The sequence below is a fragment of the Scardinius erythrophthalmus genome, assembly GCF_964197995.2.
Source record: "Scardinius erythrophthalmus genome assembly, chromosome: 5".
NCBI lineage: Eukaryota > Metazoa > Chordata > Actinopteri > Cypriniformes > Leuciscidae > Scardinius > Scardinius erythrophthalmus.
The window spans coordinates 50,413,662-50,432,439 of record NC_138225.1 but is presented as its reverse complement, the minus strand read 5'-3'; the positions used below and the strand labels follow the sequence as shown (position 1 = coordinate 50,432,439).

Below are 18,778 nucleotides of genomic sequence, written 5' to 3'. Positions count from 1 at the left end.
AATGGTCAAGTTTAGTTTAGTTTGGTCAAGCCAAGCCAATTCTTTGTTTATTTTTGTATTTGTTCAAGTTTTGTTAATAAAATCTGCACTTGGGTTGTCACTACGCTGGCCTCAGTGAACTCTTATTACAAAAAGCTTGACCTCCACAATGAACCCAGCAGTTCGTCTCCTCCGTCTGCACCAAGGGAATCATCCCCTTGAGGACTATGTCAAGGAGTTTTGTAAGCTTTGTTATAAGGTGGACTTAAATGATGTTACCCTCAAGGGAAGACTTGATCACCCTTGGAATTACTTGACTTTGCACTTCTGTTGAGTGGTTCCTTGTTTACTATTGAAACTGTGGATGAGGAACCCCACAAATCCCCATACCTTCCATGCTAGAGCCTCTTCACATCATGGTCGCAGGAAGAAATCATGTTTTTTTTTTGGGTGGGTGGCATATGTACTAAGTCATTACCTTTTCTCACCTGGTCTGAACTTGATTGTTTGTTTTTATTTAAATGTAAGTTCTATTTTGGCGCCGAACATTTTGTTCATGTTCATGCTTGGATGTCTTTTATTTTGTTTACAAGCATAGTCATGTTTCCTCGTCATATGGCTGGGTTAAAAACAAACCAATTGGGTATTGTTGAGAAAACCCAAGAGGTTTTTTTTTTTTTTTTTTACCATTAATGGATGTGCTATTCTGGGTTATTTTTGCTGGGTTATTCTTATAATTTCACCTGTGCTTTACTATAAGAAATAATGAAGAACATGTTTAGACTGTTAAAAAAATCATTTTTAATGCTTGTCAACTGACATTCACAAATGTGTTAAAATTGGCAGCAATGACAACAAACTGCACATTCAATTTAAATGCATTAATGTTGAACTATTACATGTTTAAATACGCAGTGAAATTGACAGACAATTAAATTTTAAAGTCAGCGAATGCAAAATAATTTTTTAAATATGCTAAAATGTGCATAAGTATAGTTAAATAATGTCAAAGAAAGAAAGAAAATTAGCTCTGAACAATGAAATTTATACCATTTAATTCTTATGAAATTAAAGTGAAATTCCCAGATGTGCAAAATTGTTTATTTGGTTTAAAAGTTACTCTTCAGCAAACGAGGATGTGCGAAGAAACCGAATCGCAGAAGATTCCTTGCCCTCCATTTGGAAGATATCATGCTGAAAGAACTCCCAGGTAAAAGCACATGCTATAGGGGTATGATTTGGGGTGTGATTTGATCCAAAGCTTGTCCATTGATGAAGACAAAGGATTGCGATATCTGCTGGGCGTTTCCCATGGCCATGACAAAGGGATGGGTTTTAGTGGACTCTGCCCGGTTTAGAAATTTCACCATGTTCGTTCCAACCTATAAAAGAGAGTAGATCCAATGCAGATTGTTTCAATGGCAATGGTGTCATCACTCAGTTGTCAGTATTCAATTCAGTTCAATAACTGTGTAAAGTTCATCATGAAATGGAGTTCATCATGATTTCAACAATCAATATTTTTATTTGGCGAAAAGCCGTATAATAAGTGGTATTCTTTACATTATTCCTTAAATGTCTTGTTTGATCTTGTCCTTTTGTCTAGGATCAAAGTTGCTTAATAGGAATTGTTTTGAGGTAATAAAGTTAAGTAATGTACATCCAGCCAGTTTTCATCACAAAATAAACTCCTTCAGGGGTGATACGAGATCCCTCCACTTTGTGTTGATTACCCTGTTGAAGTTTATTCTGCAATATCAACTGGCTGGATGTACAGTATCCCTTGCTTAATGCACAGGCAGTTCCTGTCAGGTTACAATGCGATTTAAATAGCAGTTATGCGGTTTTATACTTACTAGTTGAAGATCGATGAAAGCCTTTCTAGCTTCATCAATAGATGGACGAAAGACCTTCTGATCAATTCTGTACACCGTGGCAGGAAGAAGAAGGGGAAGGACCAAAAGAGCAACATCACCTCCATTCTCTGCAGAAAAGAGACATCAGAATTGGACCAGCTACAACAAAGTTAGTGCAATAAGCTACAGGCATTAAAAAGAAATATGCAATAATGATACTAAATAACTAAGGTTACCTTTTATGTTGTATCAAAGATGTTTTCCAAAGAAAGACTGATTCAGCTTTTCTTTCTCGGAGTGACTGAGCTTTGTAACCTTACAGATCTTTTTTATGCTCAAACAGCGACATAATAACACACTAACTAAAGTTGAAAAGGTTAAAAAGCATAATAGGGCCCCTTTAAGTAATTCTCCACCAACAAATTTAAATCTCTCATCATTTACTTGCCCTTTCTCCTGTTCTGTGTAACACAAGTGGAGATAAACCATATAACAATCCAGATTAATACCAGCTGACATGCTCCCTTTATGTGTTTAGCATTAGTTGAGAGATTTTTTCCTTTAAAAAAATTAACATGTAGCTACTGCATCTGATATTTATCCAAATGAATCGACATTGAATCAAGATCGGAATCAAACCGCAAGCTATAAATTGCTAAACTCAGAAGCTGGCAGCCTTATGAGCTATATATTTAAAGGGGTGGTATAACGCCCTTTTCACAAGATGTAAAATAAGTCTTTGATGTCCCCCGAGTGTGTATGTGAAGTTTGAGCTCAAAATACCCCACAGATATTTATAGCATGTTAAAGTTGTCACTTTTTGAGGGTGAGCAAAAATGCACCGTTTTTGTGCCTGTTCCTTTAAATGCAAATGAGCTGCTGCTCCCGGCACAGGGGGCGGAGCTACAAGAGCTCATGTCCTTTTACCTCACACAGACATGCACTGACTGTGTGAAAAACTTTAGCCTTTTATGTTCAAACCGAAGACAGAAAGATGGAGAGAAGTGACAACATGTGGACAACATTTCTGAATGGTTAGTTGATTTATAGCTTATGTGTAGTTATATTCTAGTCATTGATTAGCATATTCTGTCTTGATAACCTATAAATCGTGTTCATGGGGGCGGGGTTTATGTAAATTCTAGGGTTGGTGATGTCACTAACCCGGGAGGTTTAACCCAACAACTGGAAAATTAAAACTACCCAGAGGTGTTTAAAATGTGATAAAATAACCCAACAAAATTACCCAACAGACTCGACCCAGCATTCTGGGTTAAAAAACAACCCAGCATTTTTTAGTGTATGATTACATGTTCCCTGGCCCTGTTTAATAAGTTTTATGTTTCTGTTCTTGGTCAAGTTTAGTTTATTTTTGTATTTGTTCAAGTTTTGTTAATAAATGCACTTGGGTTTTCCCTATACACACTTATTAAAATGTATGAATCATAGTTAAAATGAATTTCAACATAACTAATTATTCAAATCAAAAGTTTTTGTTAATATTATTTAATGGACCTTAGATAATATGAACTAACAATGAAAAGTTGTATTTTTATTAACTAACCTTAACAAAGATTTATAAATGCTGTAAATGCATTGGTCATTGTTTTTTAAAAGGTCATAGTTCACCCAAAAATAAAATTTTCTGTCATAATTTGCTCAACCTCAAGTTGTTCCAAACCTGAATGCATTTTTTTCTTCTGCTGAACACAAAAGAAGATATTTTGAAGAGTGTCAGTAACCAAACAGTTGATGGACCCCATTGACTTCAGTAGTATTTTTTTCATACACTATGCAAGTTAATGTGTCCCATCAACTCATATTCTTCAAAATATCTTCTTTTGTGTTCAGTAGAAGAAAGAAATTTTTATAATTTTGTATAATTTATAAAATAATTTTTATTACAGAATTTACAGATTAGTTAAATATTCCTAAATGTTAAATGAAAGGAAAGTTCTTTAATATGTTTGACTAGTTTCCAGAGGTACTGTGGATCGCGCTCCTTCATCAACCACATTTCTGAATAAGAAATCACTAGGTCTATACTGGTCAGAAATTTCAAAAGCGTATATATCCCATTATAGTCAGTGATAATTAATAATAATAATTTGTATATAGTGCTTTTCTAAGTACTCAAAATGCTTTACATATGGAAGGGGGAATCTTCTCAACCATCACCAATGTGCAGCACCACCTGGATGAACACCCAGTATACACCAGCTGGTGGAGAGGAGCCAATCAGTATATGGGGATGATTAGGAGGTCATGATGGACACTTGATAATTACAGACATGTGTGTTGGATCTGAACTCTGCAGGAAGGTAGATCTCCTGGAACAGGATTGGGCAGCCCTGCACTACACAAAGCCAAAACAACATTGAACACACAGATGTGGCATGAGTGAATGAATCAATGGCTGAACGAATCAGTTGAATTAATGAGTCAATGATTCACTCATATGACTCTTCGCCACCTACTGACATAACAATGTGGCAGAAAGGAAAAACATCTGTTTTGCACCAGTCAGGAGAACATTGTCAATAAGAAAGCAAGAAAGACTTGTCATATCTTTAATGAATATCATTTTTTATTACTTTTAATTAATCAATGGTTTGTCCACCATTTATTTGGATGTATTAATATGTAAATAGGGATGATTAGGAGGCCATGATGGACAGAGGCCAAGGGGCAAATTTGGCCAGGATGTCGGGGTTACAAAAAAATAAATAAAAAATGTGCTACTGAATACTTTACTACTTTAAATTTATATATATTTTTAATATATTATCTTATTATATTTTACAAATATAGCATATTAAAATTATATTGAAACACATTTTATGTAATGTTTAAAAATATTTTTTAAACATATTATTCTAGCTATCATAATGTACATTACATTATGTACTTAAATGTAAGATACATTTAAACATAGCCTATTGGTATCAGGCCTTTATTAACAAACAAAAACAAAAAACTAATACTATTAACACAGAACTGCAACAACAAAAGTTCACAAAAAGGGATTTTGAATAAATATTAAATTGTGTGAATATTGAGTTGTTGCATTTTAGAGCCCATTTCAATAAGCGGCTGACAGAGACCTCTGGTGGTGAGATGAACGCACTGCACTGGATGTCACAAGCCCATTTCACCGTGAAATAATAATATAGGAGACAAAATATGTCCCACAACTTCACCTGCCATAAGTTGTTAGAAAACTAACAAGTAACGTTTAAAATAAAGGCTCCTTTTACCAAATACGAGATTTCATGTAAAGCTAGGCTACTATAATATGGCTAAAAGGGTGATATAAAATGATAAAAATCTGTTGTTTTTTATATTATTTTGAAAGTGTGGTAGTTGAGTGTGCAATAATTCCCAATGTCAAAATTGTTCTCCTTTCAAAATCATTATCTTAAAATGTCTGAAGTTATAACTGCGAGCGCGTTGGGCGCGAAACTCAATCAGTCTCGCGCTTCAAGATTGACATCATGGCGTCTTGCGCTGTACAGCTGGTGAGCATAAAGTCTCGGAAATGTAACTTAAGTACTCATTTAACTATGTACGCGTTTTATAATCTAATACCGTTTGTGTTGTTCTAGCTGAAATAACATTTAAATGCCTTTGTTCATTTACTGAAGCGATTTCACGCCGAAAGTGTAACGGCGTCAACCGTAATGATGTGGTTGTGCCCCAACAATCATTTATTACAATCATTTATTATTATTATTTTTTACATTTTACCAGATTGACAAAGTGACGAGGAGGAAGGGGGAGAAAAATAAATATGAAACAAACATTTTGAAGGACCCTTGTATAAAGCATCCTTTACAAAACAGGTGTGTTCAGGCTGATTAGGTTTGAAAATGTGTTGAGACATTCTCTCTCTACCATGTCTGATTAACTTGCTCTTTTCTTGTTCCTTGTGTCATGTTGTACCGTTTTTGTACTGTGTGTAGATGGGGTCTTTGGTTCTACAAGCACGATAAGAGCAAAATGTGGCAAGACAATCTACGGCTCATCACCAGGTTCGACACAGTTGAGGACTTTTGGGCGTAAGTTTACGGTCACGTGTTTGCAATTAGACACAATACAAACCCAGTTGTTCATTTGCTTTGACTTTGAAAACAAGGGTTTTGACAGGGTTATTAACAGAACAGTTATTGTAAGGGAAGGTTTATCACTGAATTTTATCGTACTTTATCTACTCTTTGAACCGCATTATGGCAGTAATGAGCACTGTAAACAGCTTTCTTACCTTTACATGAATGCGGCAGTTTCTTTCAGTTTTTCCCTCTGTGTTCATGGTCATCCAGTTTGAAATGTTGATTATAAACAGAGGTTTTTCAGATTTTCCGTCGCAGTGTTCTCTCCATATTTACGATTCTCTGCAGCCCTTTAGTCTCCATCTCTGGAAACTGGAAATAACTCACTCCCGCTAAACATTTACTATTTGAATTAAATAACCATTATGACTGAAGGTTTGCTAAAAAGTATTTCCTACCATAGCAAGGCAGTATTTAATGCTAGTTAACATGCCCAGTGTGTTTATGGGTGTTAAAGTTAAAGACAACAGCCTTTTTTCTTAATTTTCTCTAGTAGGATCACTGATTTCAAAAGCCCATTTTTCCAGCCGTGAAGTACTCCTTTAAAAGTTATAGTTACAAATGCTCAGTTACAATTTACACATTTCAGATAATTGACAAAATACCAGAAGTCATGCATTTCACAGATGAGGGTTGTGGACCCAAGTTTCACAGACACCACTTATGAAGGTCATTATAGGCTAAGGAATAGAGTTCACTGCTTATGTACCATCCTGGCATTTATTTTCCCTCACGGATTATGATTCTTACAATTTAACCTGTACCTCTGTTTTTAGCACGACTATGATAATCACAACAGCCTTGCATTAGCCTAATTAGAGTTTTCCTCCACTTAAACACCCAGAGTGAATGAAACAATGAAAAGCAGACATTAATGAAAATTCTCTCCACTGTTATGTAAAGTTAAACCTGTAAATTCGTCAACATGTTGTTAATGACAATCTCAAAATAACCGTTCTATCCCCTGCTTTGATTTTGCATGTTTTCATGTTCATATGTTTAATTAAATATGTTAATGAAACAGTCGCTGTTCAAATATTAAAGACTGGGTGATAGGAACTTTTGAATTAGATCTAGTTATTCAAGGATTTGATTTCAAAACCGTGTGATAAAAGGTTACAATCCTCAGGCTTTTGGCACCATCTGCAGGTTAATTACATTTTAGAATGACTTTTTACTTTTTTTTTTTGTTGATGCATTTTTTTTTTTTTGCAATATAAAATGGCTCAATGGGCACCCAAATACTATTACAATTTACGTTATTAATTTTACCACTATTGTGCAATAATATCATAAGATGTAGGCTATTCGTTATCAGAGTTTTTTTTATTTTTTATCTGAGCATTGCCACATTATGTATGTATTTTAAGTCATTTAAAAGGCTTAGGATTTAACAAAAAAAAGTTAATTCAACATTTCTATTGTTAGCAGATTGTGTACTTAGTCTTTTTCGTCTTTTTAAAGGCTAACTCTCGCCAAATTGCAGCCTAGGCTATTTTTGTTAATCTACCTGAGTCAAACATTCGTGTAAAAGCATAATTAGAATGGAGGTTTTGTACGACTCACTTGCTCAATTAGTGTTTCCGGTGGCTGGAATTTTGTCAGTCAAAAGTAGTCGATCTCCGAATGCAACGTAACATGAGGAGAGTAAAGATGGAAAGCTCAGTTCATTACATTGTATTCGGAGATCGACTACTTTTGACTGACAAAATTCCAGCCACCGGAAACGCTAACTGATAAAGTGAGTCATACAAAATCTTTTTTTAGTAAACTCTGTGTACACGATGTTCTCAATGCTGGAGTTCATGTGTAGAGCCCCTGGTGATACTTCGAGCACAGTTTCATGTTGTGTCGAGCCTTCTTAGTGTTTTAAAAATAGCGATTTTGGTGCTATCACTGAAGTGCCCCATGCACTCCCATTCAAAAGGCAATTTGACCGAAAAAGAAAATACGGTCAATCTTAAAAGTGGCGTTTCCATTCTAATTATGCTTTTACACGAATGTTTGACTCGGATAGATTAACAAAAATAGCCTAGGTTGCCAATTGGCGAAAGTTACCCTTTAATCTTCCTGGATGTCGAAGCAGCAGCAATATGGGATGTTTATCATGTAACGCAGTTCAAATCACATTACATGACAATAATCGCAATATGACCTTTTGGCCAAATTAATCAACCTTTCAAACACCCACAGCAAACCTGGAGCTCGTGGAAAAAACCAAAACATTTTAAATAATCAGAGTGTTTTTCCCAAATCGTTCAGCCCTATATCAGTTGATATAACTGCTGTGGTTGTAATCCTAAGAGCCTAGGTGTTTCTTCACCGGAAGGCCTCAATCACTGCACTTGATAGAAATTTGAATTCTCCACTAAATATGAAGGTGTTTGTCAAATTCATCTGCAAAATATTTTTCTGTTTCAGATTATACAACAACATACAGCTGCCAAGCAAACTGTCCTCTGGCTGTGACTACTCGATGTTCAAGGTGAATCTGGTGTAACTTGCTTCTTACTACTTTTCTTCAGTTGTGCATATCTGTCCCGTTAAAGTCCACATGAAATCAAAATTGACCATATTTACTTTGTTTGCCTAAATTGATCGTTTTGTGGTGAACAATTCATGATCCATGCAAGTCAATCCACACAAAAAAATGTTTTGGCTTCGTAATCTTCAATCAAAATCTGAAAATGCCCCTCCCCTCTGCATTGGAGGACCTTCCCTGATGACGTAGGTTTGACGGCTTGGTTTGGGAAACGCTTAACCCCTCCCCTCAAACCGTTAGTCTGTTATGAGCGGAGATGGAGAGGAGGAGCGCTGGAGTAAAACCCTGCCCTCTGTTCAATATTTCTTTTCACTCACTGGAGAAAAGTCGTTTGCAACTTCCGGTTCACGCGGACTTTAATGACTGAAGTATTGTTTACAGTTCAAAACATGGCTGTCTACATTTAGTTCTGTTAAACGTACAATATGTAATTTTTTTTTTCGCCGCTAGGGGTCGCTAACCTCTTACAATAACAAAGGCGTAGTTTGATGATGCAACATTTGCTAAGAATTATGGATCTTGTCGTCAACGTCAAGCCGACCGATCTACTAATGTTTATGGATGACTGAATACATCGATGTTTTTTATCATGACTGTGATATGAAGCAGTTCGAGATTGCTAAGAGACAGCTATCAGCTCCACACGCGACGCGAGTCCTGCGGATATAAAAGGAATACGGACATTTCATTCTACCGAACTACATGCAGAATTACTAACTTACTCACAGGTCAGTTTATTAGACAAATTAAACTTGAGGTAACGCAGCGCTGTTTCACCTGGTCTAACGTTACTCTAGCACACTAAACTGCATTTGAATGTGTTGAAATTGTGTTTGTCTGTATGAGACTAGCAGTAAGCTAGATCAACATTAGAATAACATACAGATCATATTCTAACATTTTATCATTGTTGAACTATATAACATTGATTAGTTTTATGTAAATGTGCTCACATGTTTAATAAAGTACATGTAGGAGCGGTCGAAGTCTCGGACGTGGAGCTCTCGTTTATATACTGTCTATGGGAGCTCTCGGCATCTCGAAAACACCGCGCTGACATTGATTCTCGTTTTAGTTCTCCTTTGTTATCCAAAGTCTGCTTGCCATGGTCCGTAATGTTTGAACGAAACAACAACAGCGTGCAGATAGACATTACGAACTACACAGTTGTCCACGTCTGTCGCCTTGGTTACTATCAGAGGGCTCTGGTTCATAGCTCTGGTTGCTATGGCAGTACGAGCGGAAACCAGGGACAACGCGGATATTACGCCACTGGCGGCAAAAAAACGGAAATAAAGAAACGGACGTGTCTTCGAATTAAATTACAAATTTCTCCTGGTTTGAAAGTTGTTGGAAACAGTCGGGATAATGTAAGTACACACACACAAAAAAAAACCATATAGTGATTTTTGCTATTTTTAAAGCAAAAAAATTACATATTGTACCTTTAATGTAATTCTGTTTGCTCTCAAGAAATGTAATTGAATAATTCATATTACACTTTCACAGTGACTCTTTATAAAGCATTTTCTTTGTTTCTTTACAGGATGGCATAGAGCCCATGTGGGAAGACAGAAGTAATAAATGTGGTGGCCGCTGGTTGATTACTCTAGCCAAGCAGCACAGACACACTGAACTTGACCGGTTCTGGCTGGAAACGGTCAGAAACAATATATTTGCTTGCTTGCTTTATTTAACCTTTGGGATTTAATTGTTTGTCTGTTGTAAAAAGATAAAATTCTCTTCTTTCTGATTATAAATGATCAGATCTTATCATTGTGTCTATGAACATATTTATTACTTTGTTCAGAAAGCTGCTTTTGTTAAAGCCTGAACTACAGCAAAATGTTTGCTGAATATACGTTTGTTCTTGTGGCAGATGTTGTGTCTTATCGGAGAGGGCTTTGGCTCCTTCAGTCGGGATATCTGTGGAAGTGTAATCAATATCCGTGCCAAAGGAGACAAAATTGCCATCTGGACCTCCAATGCTGAGAACTGTGAGACCGTTACATACATTGGGTAAGCATGCTTTTAGTTCTGTTGTATAAACACATGCATTAGCTGTTAAATCCTGCTTTTTATGGCCAACACTTCTGCTTTATTTATCAGACCATATGAATTCATGTATGGAAGCTTGTTTCCACCACCAAAAAAAGGTAATTGCGACCTTTTTATCTTCCGTTTTTTTTTTTTTATACACAATTGTGAGTTTACATCTCACATACCCCACCTCCACCAGAATTGTGAGTTAATATCTCAGCATTTTGATAAAGAAAAGTCATAATTATGAAATATAAACATGCAATTCTGACCTTTTTTTTTTTGCACTTTGGAGTTTATTACTGCAAATACTCGGAAATGCGAGTTTTAAAGTCCGAATTGTGAGAAGAAACTCGCAATTGTGAGATAAAAAATCAGAATTGTGGGATTAAAAGTTGCAATTACCTTATTTTTTTATTCCGTGGCAGAAACAAGCTTCCATATGAATGAGGGCTTACATCTGACATATATTATGATGTGCGTGTATTTGAGTTTTTTGATTTCATATATTTGTACATCTTTTGAATGATGTCAGGCAGAGCCAGATGTAAGCATTTGACCACTCATGGTGCTGTAAACATTAATGATCATGAGAAAGGAATTTGTGCCTAGCAACCTAATGAAGCTAATTATCCATCATATCAGACGGATGGGGAACAGCCTGCAGTCCTCGGCTGCTAGGATATACTGTACAGCTGCGAGATTCCCAATGCTCTGAATCTAAAGTGTAAACAGTATTTGATCTAAAGCATTTGCTACTAAATAAGTCAGAGCAGATTCGGGTTTATCATTGTTTAAGGCACACTTGATAGGGTTGGGCATTGACACATTTCATGATTCGATTTTGATTCACAAGCTTGCGATTCAATGTTGATTAATTTGGGAATGTCTCAGGTACAGTACATGGCAAATTTTTGTTCTTTCATCAACTGAAAACAGCATAGTAGAGCTGTACAATCCTGGATAAATTGAGAATGTTTGAGTTTTTCTTGTTTCAGATAGAGATCACAATTCTCCCGATGAGTTGAAAGTGTTTTTTTTTTGTTTTTTTTTTTAATGAAGGATTCAATGACTCACTCATGAAGACTTCACTTGTTTCAATACTGGATGAATCAGCCTTTTTTTTTAGATGTATTTGTCATTGAATCATTCATTCAAGGGATTCATTTAAAGTCACTTGTCAACACCTACTGGCGTAACAACGTATTTGACACTACCTTCATTTGAAGCGTCAAGTTTTTTTTTCAAAAGGTGATCTGCTCTATTTTGATAGCCTCCATAGACATCAGTGTTTAAATCTGAACTATAAACTTTTATTCCAGTACTTCTGTGATTTAATTTGAGTATTTGTAACACATAACCGTACTGTGATGTTGAAAAGAATGTTTAAACCGTTTCATACCTGCTTTCTCTGGCTCACCTGCATCACCAACGCAGATTTGAGGTTTAATAGACAACGGTGAATCTGTCATTTAGGAATAAGATCATGTAGGTGTTTGAATCGAGATTGCGATAAATCGTGCAGCTTTACAGCATTTTTAAGAATAGATATCGGTTCATCGAAATGAGAATCGATTAAATTTGAGAAATCAATATTTTTAACCGAGCCGTAGTACTTGCTTGCGCAGCACTCTTCACTTGCAGACCACAGAAATCAGGAGTAAACATTTGCCACTGTCGATAGAAGAGTGCAGATCTGTTGGCTGTTCTCCACCAAAGCATCAGTACAGGAACCTGATGTGGGCCAGTGGAGTGAGCAAAAGGAGGTGCACTCAAAAAAATAATCTGTTGAACGAACTTAATTAAATTAAGGAAAGGTTTTCCACGAAATTGAATTACATTTTTCCAACAAAATCGAATTAGTTTGAAATAATTAGTTGTAATCTTGTTGTATGAATTTAAATTAATTTAGTCATTCCTGCTAGATAAAGTTTTGTCAGGTTAACTACATTTAGTTTTTGTCCTGCCTTAAATCACCAACATTATAATTTTAGTTAATTTGACTCTACAGTCACTTCTAATGATAGACACTACTAGTGTTCAATTGAATTAAAACCATTTTTTACATAGTAATATAATATTACTTGTGCAGGTCTGTGAGTGAGGTTTACACATAGTGTATACTGAGTGCCCACAGCCTGAACACGAGGTTTAATGCACATATAGCTTAATACTGAGCCCACAGCCTAAACACAGTCACCACTCTTCTGCATAATGGTAACCACAAAATTCAAAAACATTACAGAAAGTCCTCTAAGTTTCTAACATAACTGAACATTAAACACTAACATTAACTAACAACATCTTTCCATTTACTGAAAAACACATAAAATAACACTTTTTCCCTAAACTGACCCTCTTAATGCAGTCCCTTGCAAAGCATGCTGGGAACTACAGATCCACTGCCCAGTTAGATGTCAACAACAATGATTCATGTAGTTTTCACACAAATGAATTAGGTTGATTGAACACAATTAAATTAAGTTGTGACAATATTAAACAATCGTGTTACTTTTGCTTATTTTAATTAATTATTTTAACAAGAGGCCAAAATTCATTTTTTGAGTGACATCCGGTTAAGACGAACGAAAAATATTCATGTTGACTCAATTAAAAAAAATTTGGTAAACCAAATTTTTTAAAAATTACATTGATTACATTTAATGAAATTAAGCTGGAATCATTTCTATGAAGGGTTGTGTCGTATATACTCATTTTAATTAATGAAATTGAACAAAGAGCTAAAATCATTTTTTTGAGTGTGTGACTTGGTAGTATTAGTGTGATGTTGAACAGAAACACTCCGGGGTTTTGGTGACATTCCAGATCCCTTTACTTTAACAAAATGCATTTTCCAAAAGGTCCGCGATCTCAGCGATGCCATTTTGGTTTCTCGAAGAACCGTTTTTAAAAGAAACTTTTTTCTTAGTGTAAAGATCATTTTTAAAATCTAAAGAATGCCTTTTCTCTATAAATAAACTTTTGTGCAATGAAAAGGTTCCATGGGTGTTTAATGTTTTTCATGGAACCTTAGTTGCCAATAAAGAAGCTTTTAAAAAAAAAAAAAAAGTTCCCAAGAAGACTTGTCTGCTCTACAAGTTGTTCACTTCTCTCATATTGCTTCCCTTTCAGTCAAAAGTATAAAGAAAGTCTTGGACTCCCGCAGAAACTTGTCATTGGATATCAAGCCCATGCAGACACTGCAACCAAGAGCAACTCCATAACCAAAAACAAGTTTGTTGTTTAAAAGTGGGCTTTAGTTTGATACTGTTGCAGGGGCCTGGATGTTTATATTGGTATACGATTAGTATTCTTGTATTCAGATGTTTTTTGTTACTTTGTGGGGCTGTAACTTGTGGCATTTAAATTCATATTGATAATATGCAAGACTTTGTAAATGTTTTAGTTGTACTTTTTTTGTGGTGGTGAAAGGCTGTAAAATGCTAAGACCATTTTTTTTTTTTTGAAAATTAAAACTTGATCTACTTTTGCAAATGTTTCTATGGCTGTATGCTTGTGTGCAAAGAAAATGCTTTGGCTATCCTTTAAGTTAAAACAAGTCTTAAAAATATGCTGCACTGTTCATTTCATGGATGGATGGATGGATGGATGGATGGCATGTTGTGTGATTTATTGGAAACAAGGAACAACCCTTTGGTATTATGGAGTTTTTCAATAAGCTGATTTTTGTGAGTTATTAGTGAACTGGTGTCCATGTAAACATGCTCATTATCAGTGTCACAAAGTTGCTTATTTGATTAGTTACCTGGAGTGTAGAAGCTAATCTTTCATTAAAGGTTTATAAGGTCTCATTTGTTAACATTAATGTACTAACTAACTATGAGCAATACATTTGTTACAGTATTTATTAATCTCTTTTTAATGTTAGTTAATAAAAAAATGTTCATGTTCGTTACTAATACATTATTAAAATCAATTTGTTAAATGTTGAAATTAACTAACTAGGATTAATAAATGCTATAGTAGTATTGTTCATTCTTAGCTCGTTAAAGTAGTTAACTATTGTTAATTAATGAAACCTTATTGTAAGTTGTTCCCAATCTTTTTTTAGTTTCTGTCCAGAACATTTTTTTGTTTAAAGGAATTTGAGTCTTAATCTTAAGGCTCTGAGCATGTTAATTAAAATACAGTAGTATTTTGATTAAACGCGTTTCTCTGCACTTAACTGTGCTGGCGAAATGGCTGTAGTGACTAACAAACCTGGGTTGGTACAGAAAGGCATGGTCCAACAACAGTAACCATTTGTTGAATTATATTAAATCCTCAAAACAAAGCTTGCGTGTGTTTTGAGTGCTTGCTTGTCATGATCCTGCCAGTTACGGTGTGTCTATTTGCCTGTCTTGTTGGCAAAGGCAATTTACACTAACTCCGCCCACCAAAGTCTGGTTGGGCCACACAAGATAAAAAAAAAAAGAAGAGTTTGAATACACCTTTTGCCAAACTCTTTTCTCCCTTTTCCGATCACATATCAGTTCGGAAAATCTTTTATTTTCAATAAAAATAATGAAAATATTTGAAAAGTGGAAATAAAGTGCCTGTAACTACGGTTTAATATCGGTTAGGGGAAGGTGTTTTTAATCATTTAGTCATTTACACTATTACTGCATCCTGTTAATGTACAACAATACTGAGGTGCAAGTAGTATCTGCCAGAAATAGCATCTAACAACTTTTTGCACTTTCTGCTACACAGTGTAAATAGAATATATCACTATATTCACTTATAGATATTTGCACTTAGTTTAAATGGCATCTATTGCTAAGAAAATATGCTATTTTCACTTAGTGTAAATGGCCGTTGCCTAAAAATAAGCACTTTTAAAGTTGAAACTAGTAGCTAGGGTACAGTTTTTTTTTAAATCATTATTTTAGACTTTGTTTCATCATAAGAAATTAGATATTTCTGCTAAGACATTCAGCTTTAGGCTTTTTGTGTGTGTGTGTGTGTGTGTGTGTGTGTGTGTGTGCAAATCTGCATTATGGAACGCCTTTCATTCTTTTGGGTTTGAAGTGTGGTGACCATTTTAATATTTCAGCCATGTTGTTGGAGGTGACTGAAATAGGAGTGACCACAGGATGACCAAAACCAGCCAGAGGAAATGGACTGATGTCTCAGGTTAATGTTTAACCCTTCTCATAGGAACAGCACACACAGTCACAGCACTCAGCATTAATGGAGGAACTCAAAAAATGATCTAACATTCAAAGTAGAGGCAAATAATGATTCACAAAAATATGGTTCAGCACTACCAACAGTTGGTTGTTTCCGTTGTTTATTGTTTGTCTTAATATTCGCTAGGTGTTGTGTAAAGTGATCTTGCTTTTTCTTTTTGTACGGAATTCGTGACTTGATGCTTTTGTCACTAAGGTAAGTGTCTTTGCTTTGCACTGTTTTTAATACTTATCGGGTATATAATGCAATGTGATTTATATAAAGCTTTTTAAAAATATTTTCAATTGTGATGCCTCTTTGTGCAAGGAAACGACAATAATATGCATATAATTGATCTATCTAGCTACTTTTCAGAGAGAACTTTTTTTTTTAATTGGGAAATTGGGTATAATCTCCATTGTGTGTGGGTTCACTATACCGTAAAGGCTGGCATTTTTTGCATGTATTTAAAGAGTTTTGAGCAGATTTGTCATTGGGCCTCATTCATGAAACTAGAAGTTCGTAAAACTATTCTTAAAATTATTACAATTTGTAGACAAATGGATGTTGAATGATTTACAGAGACATTTGTGCAATCCTTCATGAATGAGGCTAATTGCATTTTTTAGTCCTTGATTACATCCTAAGGGAGTTTACAAAAAATCTAGACTATGAGTACGTAATATTTGTCCTCAAACTTAAACTTTTATTCATCAATACTCTCTGAATTTGCAGATGCACCCCATTCTCTAAATGTTAAACCACCCTTAACCTTTTTTCCAGGGACTTGACCAGTTTTTTTGTGGAATCGTCAAATCCTGCTGGAGCATATTTCCAGAGTTAATGAGCTGGATTCTAAAACGTTACACCTGGGAAGTGACTCTAAACTGGCCATAGTATCACACAGAGATCCAGCAGTGGGAAGGTTAGTCATGTGGAACTCTCAACCTGAAAGAAACCATGCGGATATTTTCAGATATGAACAAAATTGTGATAACCACCAAACATGGAGAAACTGTCATTGAGGTTAAAAAAAAATACAAGCTCATCCTTTCATATTTTAATCCAGCAAGTGGTGTTAACATCTCTGAAATAAAATGGCTCTACTGCATTATTAGACCAATGTTGTGTAAAAATGTATTAACTCTTGACAGTCCAAACAAGTTAAATATTAAATATTACAAATTGTAGTTAATTCAGTGACATTATTTCTATTTCGTTCACCATGGAAGGTCAAGTTGAGCTCATACATCACGCTATAAAGGGCACTACACAAATCAGTGTTCTATTTATTACAACATTTCTCATCAAATTAGTTATTTATTTATAGTTTTTGTACATTTATTCCTAAATATTAACTAAGAACACTGTAACAAATTTCATGTTTATTATATTTAACGGATGTTCAGCTGTTCTTTTAATAGTGAACTTAATTTTGGATCATCAGTCATCAAAGCTCTGAAAACACTGCTGATGTCGTTATGTCACAGACGCTAAAATGTGCCTTTAACTGATTACTCAGTAAAAAAAACCCCAACAGATCATGAAATTATTTACTTTAGTAGATTACGTTGTATTCATTGTTACCGCAAATCTGCGTCAGATTAGTAACAGACTAGATTCCAGTTGTGAGTGGAGCATAGGGCACACCAACTGCGATTTTAGCGTTCTGGCTAATATTTGGCTCTAATTCAAACGTAACAATTTATTAGGTAAATGTATCATGCCAATTTCATAATCAGTTCAAAGATAATCAATACAATAACATCAAATGCTCAGAGATAAAGAGTAAAGATGTACCTGACTCAAGAAATACATGATGCTGAGTGTCTGAAAGACACTCAACTTTATGGGCCGATCTCATTACAAATCGCCCTGAGCCTCTTGTGCTCTTTCTTTAAGTGCTCAGACCGAGACAGAAACTTCTTTCACATGGAAACATTTGCTATCAATGGGAATTTGCATTCAGAGTTTACGCATTTTGAGGGCCGGATGCCATTTGCCTGGAAGACAAACCTTCCTCTCTGTGCGAGTTATCTCTAAACTCTTAAAAACGTTATTACCTTTTGGTTTACTTCTGTGGAGAATGAGACCTTTGTACCAGTCGCACTGAGACATTTCAAATGATACCAAACATGTATAATATTGTGTGATAATTATTCACATTAAACCATATAGATTCTTGGGTGAATTTTGGTGATCTCAGCATGAGAGAGAAGGAGTGGGGGAAGAGGGAAAGAGATGTAGATTAGGATGATACTGAGGTGAGACTTTCTAACTTCACGAGAGAGTTTAAATGTTAATTTCCTTTGTTTTCTCAGAGAGTTGCCTTGTCTTACAAGCTTTCATGTTATTTTATTTTTAATTAGTCTTCCCACCTCCTTAGTCTTCCTCCCACAGTCTCATGTAACTTTGCCCATTCGTTCTCAATCACCCCCACCAAACCCACGGCACATTTTAGGGGGTCTGTTAAAACTCGATGGGCTCAGAGGAGGAATGCTTCCCACTGTAACTTTATCCACTTGTGTCCCTGTTGGACTGTCACTTTAGAAAAACAAGTGGGTTTTTTTCTGGGGGGGGGGGTTCTGTTATTTACTCTTCCAATTTTTTTAAGGAGGCACTGCCTCCCTTGCCTCCTCGGATGTTAATATTACACAAGCAAGTCTGCAGAAAGAGTCACTAAAAAATCCCCACCACTGTTGACTGACAGCCTGTGTGGAATGAGCAAAAAGATTTTGAACAATACCTTACAAACCTTTAAAGACAGGCCTACTGTCAGTTAGGAGGATGTTAAAGGTGCTCTAAGCGATGTCATGCGTTTTTTAGGCCAAAACATTTTTTGTCACATACAGCAAACATCTCCTCACTATCCGCTAGCTGCCTGTCCCCTGAACTCACTGTAAAAAAACGCGGTCTCTGTAGACAGCCCAGGCCCCAGAAACGGCAACAAAAACAAACTGGCCCAGCCTGGACCACGAAACATAACAAACAGTGTTCCAGCCAATAACCAACAAGAATGATTTGGGGGTGGGGGTTGGGGGGTTAGTGCGTGTGCACTAGTGATGCGCGGGTCGGCTTTT

General features: G+C 35.7%; 1 protein-coding gene across 2 annotated transcripts; it reads left to right on the top strand.

Moving 5' to 3' along the window:
- Nucleotides 1-4,943: 4,943 nt before the first annotated feature.
- eif4e1b (eukaryotic translation initiation factor 4E family member 1B) lies at nucleotides 4,944-14,340 on the top strand. Of its 2 annotated transcripts, XM_081366918.1 has the most exons (8): nucleotides 5,310-5,353; nucleotides 5,586-5,677; nucleotides 5,798-5,893; nucleotides 8,366-8,429; nucleotides 10,033-10,146; nucleotides 10,366-10,505; nucleotides 10,596-10,642; nucleotides 13,659-14,089. In XM_081366918.1, the coding sequence occupies exons 1-8, from the start codon at nucleotides 5,330-5,332 to the stop codon at nucleotides 13,748-13,750; spliced, it is 669 nt and encodes a 222-aa protein (XP_081223044.1). In that variant the 5' UTR covers nucleotides 5,310-5,329; the 3' UTR covers nucleotides 13,751-14,089. The 2 variants fall into 2 exon arrangements, with proteins under 2 accessions (XP_081223045.1, XP_081223044.1); XM_081366919.1 differs by lacking the exon at nucleotides 10,596-10,642 and having other exon boundaries at nucleotides 4,944-5,353; nucleotides 13,659-14,340.
- Nucleotides 14,341-18,778: the final 4,438 nt, after the last annotated feature.

What these genes read in the sequence shown, in the direction of transcription:
- eif4e1b (XM_081366918.1), top strand. Translation starts at nt 5,330, where the DNA reads ATGGCGTCTTGCGCTGTACAGCTG. An exon ending in AAGCATCCTTTACAAAACAG is followed by an intron (nt 5,678 to 5,797) that starts GTGTGTTCAGGC and finishes TACTGTGTGTAG; the next exon opens with ATGGGGTCTTTGGTTCTACA. An exon ending in ACAGTTGAGGACTTTTGGGC is followed by an intron (nt 5,894 to 8,365) that starts GTAAGTTTACGG and finishes TTTCTGTTTCAG; the next exon opens with ATTATACAACAACATACAGC.